The sequence below is a fragment of the Entelurus aequoreus genome, linkage group LG08 (assembly GCF_033978785.1).
Source record: "Entelurus aequoreus isolate RoL-2023_Sb linkage group LG08, RoL_Eaeq_v1.1, whole genome shotgun sequence".
In the NCBI taxonomy this organism is placed as follows: domain Eukaryota; kingdom Metazoa; phylum Chordata; class Actinopteri; order Syngnathiformes; family Syngnathidae; genus Entelurus; species Entelurus aequoreus.
Window position 1 is genome coordinate 63,668,985 of NC_084738.1, and position 13,674 is coordinate 63,682,658.

The 13,674-nt window shown below is 40.4% G+C and overlaps 1 protein-coding gene across 1 annotated transcript in view; it reads left to right on the forward strand.

Annotated features, from left to right (window-relative positions):
- The first annotated feature begins 12,856 nt into the window (after window positions 1–12,856).
- LOC133656139 (5'-AMP-activated protein kinase catalytic subunit alpha-1) overlaps window positions 12,857–13,674 on the forward strand; it is a 38,947-nt gene continuing 38,129 nt past the window's right edge. The window contains exon 1 of the mRNA XM_062057023.1: window positions 12,857–13,060. Within this exon, the coding sequence (XP_061913007.1) occupies window positions 12,964–13,060 (97 nt within the window). The 5' untranslated portion in view covers window positions 12,857–12,963. The remainder of the gene's footprint in view (window positions 13,061–13,674) is intronic.

Sequence of the window (13,674 nt, forward strand, 5' to 3'; positions counted from 1 at the left end):
ATAAGAGCGCTAACACGAAATAAACAAACAGAGGAAAAACCAAAACATAACTAAACTGCCAGTGACAAACCTGACAACAGAATTAAATTTGGCTCAATTGAGGAGAAACGCGTACACCTGTACCCTTCTACACTGTCACCGCGCTCTGACGTAAGATTGTACGCCTCCTTTTTTATTTGGACTTTCCCTCATTACATGGCAACAGCTGTTTCTAAGGGACGGGGGTCGTAAACAGCCATCGCCTTTGATTACAAACAGTTCAAAGAAAAGGTCGTAAATCAGTTCGAAGAAGAGGTGCCTGGAGCTTGGGCAGGTCCTGCTTTCTCCCCGCTTTGTAGTTCTCGGGTCAAGACAAAATCTTTCTGTGGATTACAATACATCAAAGAAACAGAACACCTTCATGTTGCTTCTCATCCAACACAGTGGAGTTTTACAAGCCTTCTGCTTGGTAGGATCAAAGACAGCTCGCAGGGGCGAGCTGAACTCAATGTAACACAAAGTTTTGTGATAACTTAGATACAATTATTCTGACAGATAGGTGTGACCAGTAGATGGCAGTCACACATAATAGATACGTGTGGATTGCAAGTTTAATAAATGACGCTAGCAAGTACCCCGTAAGGAAGTAACACCAAAACTTTCATTAAAAATATAGAACATTACACACGGTGCTCAAAAATCTGTCAAAATGTTTTAGTACCACTTTGGTAAGCCGCACTGCTTGATGGATTGTCGGTGCATTACAGCTACCGTAGTCAGACGTACTGTGCTTCAACATACAAGTATTATAGTGGTGTGTGTATAAGGACCCTAAAATGGCACCTATTAGGAGACATATCAGTGCGCCTTAGAACCCGGTGAGCCTAATGTAAGTATTAATTGTGGGTGTGCTTACCGACCAAGAAGTAATTTTTGGGGTACATGGTGTAATGATAGGTGTGACCAGTAGATGGCAGTCACACATAAGAGATACGTGTGGATTGCAAGTTTAATAAATGACTAGTGTATTATAGTGGTGTGTGTATAAGGACCCTAAAATGGCACCTATTAGGAGACATATCATCAGTGCGCCTTATGTACATATTAATTCTGGGTGTGCTTACTGACCAAGAAGCAATTTTTGGGTACATGGTGTAATGATAAGTGTGACCAGTAAATGGCAGTCACACATAAGAAATACATGTGGATTGCAAGTTTAATAAATGACGCTAGCAAGTACCCCATAAGGAAGCAACACCAAAACTTTCATTAAAAATATAGAACATTACACACGGTGCTCAAAAATCTGTCAAAATGTTTTAGTACCACTTTGGTAAGCCACAAAGCCGCACTGCTTGATGGATTGCCGGCGCATTACAGCTACCATAGTCAGACGTACTGTGATTCAACATACAAGTATTATAGTGGTGTGTGTTTATAAGGACCCTAAAATGGCACCTATTAGGAGACGTATTATCAGTGCGCCTAATGTATGTATTAATTCTGGGTGTGCTTACCGACCAAGAAGCAATTTTTTGGGTACATGGTGTAATGATAAGTGTGACCAGTAGATGGCAGTCACACATAAGAAATACATGTGGATTGCAAGTTTAATAAATGACGCTAGCAAGTACCCCGTTAGCAAGCAACACCAAAACTTTCATTAAAAATATAGAACATTACACACAGCGCTCAAAAATCCGTCAAAATGTTTTAGTACCACTTTGGTAAGCCACAAAGCCGCACCGCTTGATGGATTGCCGGCGCATTACAGCTACCATAGTCAGACGTACTGTGATTCAACATACAAGTATTATAGTGGTGTGTGTTTATAAGGACCCTAAAATGGCACCTATTAGGAGACATATCAGTGCGCCTAATGTATGTATTAATTCTGGGTGTGCTTACCGACCAAGAAGCAATTTTTTGGGTACATGGTGTAATGATAAGTGTGACCAGTAGATGGCAGTCACACATAAGAAATACATGTGGATTGCAAGTTTAATAAATGACGCTAGCAAGTACCCCGTTAGCAAGCAACACCAAAACTTTCATTAAAAATATAGAACATTACACACAGCGCTCAAAAATCCGTCAAAATGTTTTAGTACCACTTTGGTAAGCCACAAAGCCGCACCGCTTGATGGATTGTCGGTGCATTACAGCTACCATAGTCAGACGTACTGTACTTCAACATACAAGTATTATAGTGGTGGGTGTATAAAGACCCTAAAATGGCACCTATTAGGAGACATATTATCAGTGCGCCTTATAACCCGGTGCGCCTAATGTACGTATTAATTCTCGGTGTGCTTACCGACCGAGAAGCAATTTTTGGGGTACATGGTGTAATAGAAGATGTCAGGTTCAAACACTGATGACCTCTATTAAACAAGACAAGAAGCAAGGAATTAAACAGAGACAGAATTAAGATTAATTTGGCTCAATTGAGGAGAAACACGTACACCTGTACCCTTGAACAGTGTCACAGCGCTCTGACGTAAGATTGTACGCCACCTCTTTTATTTGGACTTTCCCTGATTACATGGCAACGGCTGCTTCTAAGGGAGGGGGGTCGTACCTGACACATGAAATGTGACGAATTGGGGGGGTGCACTATCCACTTTAGCTGCCAGATCATGTCAGTAGTGTTGACTAACTTAAAATGTGTTTTGTGGCGATTCCAACTTTGACCACAGCGTCGGTCGCGATGTAGAGTGGCGCTTTCCATCATTTTCAGCAGACTGCATCACAAAATGATTAACCCCGCCACCCAGGAATGGGGCCGTATGAATCCCTTCCCTACTGTATGTTACGACAATGTAGCAATATCCAGTAAATCCGGGGTGTCTAAAGTGCGGCACGGGGGCCTTTTGGCGGCCCACAGCATGATTTTTCATTGGCCCCTGACACATTCTGAAGTTTAAATAAACACGTCCTGGATTATAAAATTACTCAGGAAAAAAAACCTAAGAAACCGTCCCAATTTCTACCGATTCCCGAGCCTATCCCAGCTGCATTCAGGCGAAAGGCGGACATTTTTTTAAATAGGGCTCAATTTCCCGCCAAAAATGGGATGTGAAAACCAAAATGGCTGTATAGGTTAGGATAGGACTTTATTGTCATTGCACAAGTACAACAAAACTATTTTTTCAGCACAAACCCGTTCAAGATTAGACAAACAAACTGTGTACAGGGTTACAGACCAGGAACGCTGATGGGTCGCCAAAGGCAAAGATAAGAAAAAGGTAAAACGCTGGGGAAGAAGATGAGTAAAAAAATACAATCTAGACTGGGCTCCTAAGGGGGCCTAGTCTGGAGTGGGAAAAAACCTCCATGTAATGCACACATAAACACGTTACATTTAATCACAACAACTCGCAACAGAGGGGCGGGGAGTTGGAACCCTGGAGGTCGACTGCTGCTGTGAAACGCTGCCAGCCGTCCATCACCCCGAGGGGAAACAAGCGGTGGTGAAGGTGTGGGGTGGGAGAGGGGGGGGGGTGTGTATGTGCCCATTGTCTTGGGTGTAATGATGTAATGTTCATAGACTGGGGCCGTTCTGCATTCAAGCAAAAGTTCGACTATGATGATTCCCGTGCGTCCTGTCATGATCACGTCTACATTTCCTGCAAGGTACGGTAAGTTATGGGGCGTGCTAAAGCAGGGGTGTGCAAACTTTTTTTCACCGAGGGCCGCATAATGAAACAGTCAAAGTATACGGGGGCCATATTGATTTGTATTTTTATTTTTGTACATATAAGATGAATGCAGCAATGTACAGAGACATCCTGGAAGAAAACCAAACGATGCCCATCCAACCCGATGGAGCTTGAGAGGTGCTGCAAAGAGGAACAGGCAACAACCGCCCGAAGATAGGTATGGCATCTGTAAGGTTCAAACACTGATGACATCTATTAAACAAGACAAGAAGCAAAGAATTAAACAGAGACAGAATTAAATTTGGCTCAATAGAGAAGAGCGCGTCTGGGCTGTACTCTTGTACAGTCTCCATCACGCTCTGGCGAAAGATTGTACGCCTCCTTTGTTTATTTGGACTTTCCCTGATTACATGGCAACAGCTGTTTCTAAGGGAGGGGGGTCATAAACAGCCATTGGTTACAGAACAGTTCAAATAAAAGGTTGTAAGAGTTCAAAGAAGAGGTGTCTGGAACCTGGGCAGATCCTGCTTTCTCTCCGCTTTGTAGTTCTTGGGTCAAAACAATGTCTTTCTGTTGATTACAATACATGAAAGAAACAGAACACATTCATGTTGCTTCCCATCCTACACAGTGGAGTTTTACAGGCCTTTTGTTTGCTAAGATCCAAGACTGCTTTTGTCCTCTCGCCGGGAACTCATGGCAACACAAAGTTTTGTGATAACTTAGATACAATTATTCTAACAGCATCATGTTTAATAAAAACTTGAGGATGCAATTGCTGCCAAAGGTGCTTCAACAAAGTATTGAGCAAAGGCTGTGAATACTTACGTACATGTGATATATTTTGTTTAATAAATTTGCAAAAAATTGTCGTGATGGGGTATTGTGTGTAGAATTTTGAGGGGGAAAAAATAAAGCTGTAACATAAAATGTGGGAAAAGTGAAGCGCTGCAAATACTTTGCGGATGCACTGTATATATTATAGTATTGTTATAGTAATAAATCATATTTCAATGTTGGTTGTAGAGGTTGCCTCCCAGTGGGTTCTCCATACCACCAATCACCGACATGAGAGCCCGGTTCAGGTCCACAACACAGGTTTATTTTTCAGCAATTGTCTTTTTCTCCAGCTCCAACTCCCACTCCGACCACGTCTCTCCTCCTGGCTGCTGCTTATAACAGAGCGATTAGATAACAAGGCCCAGGTGGGCCATCTACTCACCTGTCACTGATTTCGAGGCCGGTCCTGGCACACCCCGCCTCGCTGCAGGCCCGCAGGCCACACCACCCTCCACATAGGTAAAATATATAAATGTGTTGAACTGTTTGAAAACAAGACCACTTTCAGAAAAAAAAAAATTAATAGTAGCTCACTCCTAACTTATCCTATAATATTGTATTATTGTCACACTCTAAAAAGAACTATGATGGTACATGTTCACACAGGTAACACATGATTTTGATGCAGATAGTATTTAAAGGCAGCTAAATGCATGATTAGTTTTGAGTTAAGGTTCTGTTTAGCTGCTATCCCAAAATGCAACGAGGCACTTATATTATTAAATATGTTATCTGGTTGTGGAGGAGCCACATTATTGCGTTAGGTGTCCTATAACATTGGTTATAGGAGCACAGGTGTCTGGAATTAGAAATGGGATGGATGGCTCTTTGAAGGGAAACAGGTTTTAAAGAGCCATTCCTTTTAAAGAATCATTCAAAAGACCGGCTCGTTATATATATTTTTTTTTAATCAAGGAAACAATCCCTGGTAGCAGTTATAAGATAAAATGTGAAACACAATAATTTACACAAGTAAGAATAAAATGTATATATGTATAGGAAAATTAATAATAAAACTACAATACAAATTTTGACATAACAAAAATGTAAATACAAAATTGCATACAGCGCTACCTGGTGTGTGTGTGTGTGTGTGCGCTTGAATTACTTTACATATCAAAATAATTAGTCAGACGAGTGGATAAAAAAATAATAAATAAAACATTTTAAAAGTCAAAATTATTCTTAAAAAGTGAATACAAATGCTTATATTTTCTATTACTCTCAACTGTGGGAGACGTCTCCGGGAAAACAATAAGGAATCATATTTATGAATGAACAAACTTCTAAATGGAAGAAGAAACAATTTTTGCACAGGCAAGCAAATAAAAGACTCTTTTGGGGTCTTAAGGAAATGTGAAATCTAAAAAGCTTCAAACTAAATGCTTTTGAGTGCCATTGCTCACTGAATATTCCCTCTTAGAGGGGGAGCAAATAAGACAGGAAACATGGTTTCTATGGAGGACCAAATAGGCAAAAAATGTAATAAAATCTTTAAATAACTAGTTAAATATTTCATTAATTTATCGAAGGTGAAATGTTCCGTTAAACAAGAATATTGTGAAATAATTAACGATTTAATTAATCATATAATAATTGCATTAATAATTTCACAACATAATTATTTCATGATTTTTTTTTTTATTAATTCATGATGTAATAATTCATTAAATTATTTCATTAAAATGAGTGTCAGCATTTAACACTCGGACATCAAAGTCAGAGAGCGGATTTTAACACATTATTGGTGAAGCAATGATTGGACGAGAACTGTCTTAGCGCCGCCCACTGACATTGATGGCTTACTTTGACCCAAAATATAATAAACCATTTACTCAGATAACTATACTGGCCAAATCAGTTTAAGCAGAATGTTAAATTGTCGATTTTAAAGTTTTTATTCAGAGACTGCTATAAAGACTAGAATGACTAGATACTACTTTGACTCATGGTGCCATTTAAAAGTCATACCCATAATGCATCGCTACGAATAAAATACAAGTTACAATGGTACGCTGAATAATGATCTCCCTAGCTCAAATATATTTGTAAACACTGCAGCCGTGTAAATTAATAATATCCATTTTATAGATCTATGTTCAACACTGCACAGTGTCAAATGGATAAGAAGGTTAAAGTTACCTTGTAAACGCTTACTTTTACCACTCGTATCTTCTACGTACGATTTACTAAAAATGAGTATGGAGGCTATCCCTTTCTGGTGTGCTATGGTGATCTCTTAGAAGCAATTCTAGTCGCGATTATAGGACAGGCAATTATACAGTTGTGCTCATAAGTTTACATACCCTGGGAGAATTTATGATTTCTTGTGGTGTGGCTGTTTCAAGATGCACAATAAGGAGGCACTTGAAGAAAAATGGGCTGCATGGTCGAGTGGCCTAAAAGTTCAATTTTGGTCTCATCACTCCAAATTACTTTGTTCCAGAAGTTTTGAGGCTTGTCTCTGTGCTGTTTGGCGTAATGTAAGCGGGATACTTTGTGACATTTGCGCAGAAATGGCTTTCTTCTGGCGACTCAACCATGCAGCCCATTTTTCTTCAAGTGCATCTTGAATTTTGCAGAGAGTCCTGCATTTCAGCTGAAGTTATTTCTGGATTTTTCTTTACATCTCGAACAATTTTACTGGCAGTTGTGGCTGAAATCTTTGCTGGTCTACCTGAATCCCTCATTTTCCACTTCTTAATCAGCGTTTGAACACTGCCGATTGGCATTCTCAATTCCTTGGATATTTTTTTTATACCCCTTCCTGTTTTATGCAGTTCAATTACCTTTTCTCGCAGATCCTTTGACAATTATTATGCCTTCCCCATGACCCAGAATCCAGAAACATCTGTGCAGCACTGGATGAAAGATGCAATGGTCTGTCAGAAGCCCAGAAACTCACTGACCTTTTATACACACACATTAATTACAAACAAACAGGTCACAGGTGAGGATTGGAACCTTGATTAGCCATTCAAACCTGTTTGTGTCAACTTTTGTGCATGTTATCAGATCAAAGTCACTGGGGTATGTAAACTTTTGATCAGGGTCATTTGGGTACTTTCTTTTGTCATTTTGATTTAAAAAGAGTAAACACAGTTGTTTGCCAATAAATAGCTTCACACAACCATTAAGCATGAGTGGAAGAAAGGTTTTTGTGTTATCATTCATATTCTCTGAAGAATGGCCAAGAAATCATAGATTCTCCAAGGGTATGTAAACTTATGAGCACAACTGTAATGTAATAAAAGGTTTATGGTCACACATTAAACGGGCAGACTCTCATGGACTTAACCCTAGCCCCCTCATAATAGATGGATCAGTATTTAGAGACCGCTATAAAGGCTACTTTGAACCATGGTACTGTTTTAAAAAGTCATACCCAGGTCGCAGAGGAGTACAAAGATGGCTGCTGTAAACCCACAATGCATTGCTGCGAAAAAATAAAAGTGGATGTTCCTGGCTTGAAAGCTTTGTGAGTAATATCATCCAACCTATAGATCTATCCTCAACACTCGGGGATAGGGATAAGGAAGATTACTATGCTACATGGATGTAATAGTTGCCTTAAAGTGACTTACCTTTACCACTATACGGACAAATCCTTAGTATTGTCCCTAGCCCTCTCTCAATAGGTGGACCACGGGGTGGGCAGAATTTAGAGACTGCTATATACAAGGCTACTTTGAGTCATGGTACTGTTTACAAAGGGGCACTTGGAGTACATTGAGATTAAAATGACTTCTTGAAGTGGACTACGTGAACCTCTAGATGGGAAAATCCCTAATAACATTGTTGTATGGATTATTGAAAGGGCGTACACAGGCAAACCTTTTTCTGTTCTGCTAAAGTGAAATGGCGAGAGTTTACGGTCAATCTACTACTGCCGGAACGATTGGCGACAAGACAAGGCGGACCCGTAGGGGGTTAGAATTAGCCCTGGCCCTCTCATTATTGGTGGATCAAGGTGGTGGTAGGTTCAGCCTACCATTCTCAATGACGGTTTATTTACGGCATCTTTGTATTGCCACTTTCTTTCTGGTTATTTAAACAGTACTATGAGTCAAAGTAACCTTGCATATAGCTTTAAAGGCCTACTGAAAGCCACTACTACCGACCACGCAGTCTGATAGTTTATATATCAATGATGAAATCTTAACATTGCAATTTTAAATTTCCCGCTAAACTTCCGGTTGAAAACGTCTATATATGATGACGTATGCGCGTGACGTCAATCGTTGAACCGAATTGGCACTCAGCAACAAAGGGTTGGAGTTGGGGGTTAAATCACCAAAATGATTCCCGGGCGCGGCGCCGCTGCTGCCCACTGCTCCCCAAGGGGATGGGACAAATGCAGAGGACAAATTTCACCACATCTAGTGTGTGTGTGACAATCATTGGTACTTTAATCTTTAATCTTAAAGTATTGGTACCCCATTGAATCCAATACAAAAAAGCTCTGTTTTCATTTCATAATTCCACAGTATTCTGGACATCTGCGTTGGTGAATCTTTTGCAATTTGTTTAATGAACAATGGAGACTGCAAAGAAGAAAGTTGTAGGTGGGATCGGTGTATTAGCGGCTGGCTGCAGCAACACAACCAGGAGGACTTACTTGGATAGCAGACGCGCTAGCCGACGCTAGCCGCCAACCGCATGGATGATCGGGTGAAGTCCTTCGTCCTTCCGTCGATCGCTGGAACGCAGGTGAACACGGGTGTTGATGAGCAGATAAGGGGTGGCTGGCGTAGGTGGAGCGCTAATGTTTTTATCATAGCTCTGTGAGGTCCCGTTGCTAAGTTAGCTTCAATGGCGTCGTTAGCAACAGCATTGTTAAGCTTTGCCAGGCTGGGAATTATTAACCGTGTAGTTACATGTCCACGGTGTAATAGTATTGTTGATCTTCTGTCTATCCTTCCAGTCAGGGATTTATTTATTTTGTTTCTATCTGCATTTGAGCCCGATGCTATCGCGTTAGCTCAGTAGCTAAAGAGCTTCGCCGATGTATTGTCGTGGAGATAAAAGTCACTGTGAATGTCCATTTCGCGTTCTCGACTCTCATTTTCAAGAGGATATAGTATCCGAGGTGGTTTAAAATACAAATCCGTGATCCACAATAGAAAAAGGAGAAAGTGTGGAATCCAATGAACCCTTGTACCTAAGTTACGGTCAGAGCGAAAAAAAGATATGTTTTGCACTGCCTCTCTAGTCCTTCACTCTCACTTTCTTCATCCACGAATCTTTCATCCTCGCTCAAATTAATTGGGTAATCGTCGCTTTCTCGGTCCGAATCTCACTCGCTGCATTGTAAACAATGGTAAAATGTGAGGAGTCCTTCCTCCGGTGACGTCACGCTACTTCCGGTACAGGCAAGGCTTTTTTTTTTTATCAGCGACCAAAAGTTGCGACCTTTATCGTCGATGTTCTCTACTAAATCCTTTCATCAAAAGTATGGCAATATCGCGAAATGATCAAGTATGACACATAGAATGGATCTGCTATCCCCGTTTAAATAAAAAAAAATCATTTCAGTAGGCCTTTAATAAGCCTAATATGTTTACATATTATGTATCTACACTGTGTTGTCTTATATCGTCAAAATTCCTATTAAGGTGAAAGAGGTAAATAGATAGCATAGGACATTTTAGGAATGCACTACTCTTAAACTTGTTTATGTGTATAACTAGGTACTATTAACTAGATCCACTAGACATCCATTGCACTGGTCGCCCAGGGGGGTCCCCACATCTACAGTCCCCTGCGAGGTTTCTCATTATTTTCTTGCCCTGATGTGGGATCTGAGCTATAAATGTTGTTATGGCTTGTGCAGCCCTTTGAGACACTTGTGATTAAGGGCTTTATAAATAAACTTTGATTGATAACCTGTTACACTAACTTTATGTATTTTACCAATGTTGAAATACAATGCAAGACTAGTTTTAACACTACTACATATATATATATATATATATAACAAGCATGTTATATACACTATATTGCCAAAAGTATTTGGCCACTGGAAGGAGCATAATATGACATGAATAGAATATGAATACTTTTAGATATTTAGGGAAAGTAAATAATAAAATACTTTTTATCTTTAATTATTATCATGATTTATGGTAATGTTAGGCCAGCAGAGAAGGTCTTGCTGGCCCTGACGACACACCACTGTTGTTAACCTTGCGTGTTAACTTTTAGTTTTAGCCCATTTTGCAGCCTCAGATTCATTTAACATGGTACTTTACAGATGTTAACTGTTAATATGCTAACTTTTTTTTTTTTTTTTTTAGCTGTATGCCTCAGAGTCATATAACGGGGTTCCTGACACATTCTAACTGTTAGCATTTCGGTTTGGCTTATCAACACCGAGATCGCCAACCTTACCGGTCTTAACTACCCGATCTTCCTGAAAGTTATTTTCAGGTGGTTTAGCAAATATTGATCTACATTTTACTGGTTTTAGTATCTTTAATGTACAAACCCCAAAACCAGTGAAGTTGGCACGTTGTGTAAATGGTCAATAAAAATAGAATACAATGATTTGCAAATCCTTTTCGACTTATATTCAATTGAATAGACTGCAAAGACAAGATATTTAACGTTCCAACTGGTAAACTTGTTATTTTTTTGTAAATATTACCTAATTTGGAATTTGATGCCTGCAACATGTTTCAAAAAAGCTGGCACAAGTGGTAAAAAAGACTGAGAAAGTTGAGGAATGCTCATCAAACACTTATTTGGAACATCCCACAGGTGAACAGGCTCATTGGGAACAGGTGGGTGCCATGATTGGGTATAAAAGCAGCTTCCATGAAATGCTCAGTCATTCACAAACAAGGACGGGGCGAGGGTCACCACTTTGTGAAGAAATGCGTGAGCAAATTGTCCAACAGTTTAAGAACAACATTTATCAACCAGCTATTGCAAGGAATTTAGGGATTTCACCATCGACGGTCCCTAATATCATGAAAAGGTTCAGAGAATCTAGATAAATCACTGCACGTAAGCGATGATATTACTGACCTTCGATCCCTCAGGTGGTACTGCATCAAAAACCGACATCAGTGTGTAAAGGATATCACCACGTGGGCTCAGGAACACTTCAGAAAACCACTGTCAGTAACTAGAGTCGGTCGCTACATCTGTAAGTGCAGGTTAAAACTATACTATGCAAAGCCAGAGCCATTTATCAACAACACCCAGAAATGCCGCCGGCTTCGCTGGGCCCGAGCTCATCTAAGATGGACTGATACAAAGTGGTAAAGTGTTCTGTGGTCTGACGAGTCCACATTTCAAATTGTTTTTGGAAACGGTGGACGTTGTGTCCTCCAGACCAAAGAGGAAAAGAACCATCCGGATTGTTATAGGCGCAAAGTTGAAAAGCCAGCATCTGTGACTGTGATGTATGGGGGTGTATTAGTGGGTAACTTATCAAAATGACCCTTGCATCCTTCAAATTGTCGAAAGGGCACCCTTCAACCAAAAAGTATTCCCCTTTTTATCACATCCATCCATCCATTTTCTACCAATTGAGTCAAATAAAGTTGATATCAACAAAACAATTGTGTTGAATTATTTTGCTAAATAAACAAATTTGTTTTGTTTTTCTCCAAACATATATTCTGGGTTTGATTATATACCGTATATTTAACTTAAACAGGTGTGTGTGTGTGCAAAAAAACACATCTGAAAAATATCGATCTCAACACGCTGTCGATATTTGGATCGATCTGCCACCCTCTCTCCGACTGTTGCGTCATTGATTAGTGACTAGAGGGCTGCTGCCACCTACTGGACACAACTAAGACAGGACACGGTCCCTGATTAAGTTTGGAGTGGAACTTTTATTATTTTAGGGCGATTTTAAGAACTTTTCTCTGCATAAAATAAAAAAAAAATTGGAAAAGATAAGATTGGCCTCGCAAACCCGCTATTTCATAAACAAAGAGAGCACATTGTCTTTGAAGCTTTGAAACGTGGCTTCGTATAAACAAACCCGGGGTGTTATGAATAGTTTATGTTCTTTTGCAAAGACGAAAAAACAAGTAAACAGAATATTTAAAACTACTGCTCGATCATTGTGTACATTAGGAGGAAGCGCACATGGACTGTAAACAGAAGATAAGGGGGGACATGAGTGATTCAGGAACGTCAGTAAATTATACCATTTTCAAATTTTTAAACAGTGATAATAAAACCTCCGCTGTGATTAGATTTTAGTGGCTTTTTCTGTGAAATTGTGTCAACGTGGTGCGTCTAAAAAGGCGTGAAATGTAAACAAGATTTGACATATGTCCAAGCCGTCTCGACTATGTCTTGTCATTTCCGAGGCGCACTGAATGCACCGTGCTACGTATTTTACGTTGAAGCTACGTCACCGGCGTTAGGTCCCCGCCCACTACTCGGAGGCTAGTCGGCGGCTCTCCAAGTGCATCCGTGCCGCGCTCAGCTCAGCCAGGCCACCGCGGGAGGGAACATGGCGACGGACAAGAGCAAGCACGAGGGACGGGTCAAAATCGGACACTACATCCTCGGCGACACGCTCGGCGAGGGAACGTTCGGGAAAGTGAAAGGTCGGTACCGCCACTTTTTTCTTCGTAACTGAAAAGACGGCCGGAAGAAGCTGTTAGTTAGCATGGAGGCTAAATATATATATTTATTTATTTTCGCTAGCTAACTTGTCACCCGGGAAGACTACTTGTTGTCATGCCCTCCCCCTTTTCACGGTAACTCAGGCGTGGAGGCAGCCAAAGCCAGGCCAGAAACGGCGCTTTAATCACGAAATTAGCCCAGGCAGGCGGGGTGTGTGTGTGCGTTAGCCGGAGAGCCACAAGTCGCCACAACCGCCGGGAAGTAACCCGCTTGCTCCCGAATGGACGCTAACAAGACCGTGGCTAATTGTCACAACTCTCCAGCTTCACATGTAACACTTTTTATTTTATTTCTTTCTTTAGTTTATTTCGAACATGAACACACTTACTGCGTGACACACCGCACACTTTCATATCATTTCACTTTACATCAGGGGGACACCAACCTTTTTGAAACCAAGAGCTACTTCTTGGGTACTGATTAATGCGAAGGGCTACCAGTTTGATACACACTTAAATAAATTGCCAGAAATAGCCAATTTGCTCAATTTACCTTTCACTCTATGTTATTATTAATAATTGATGATATTTACACT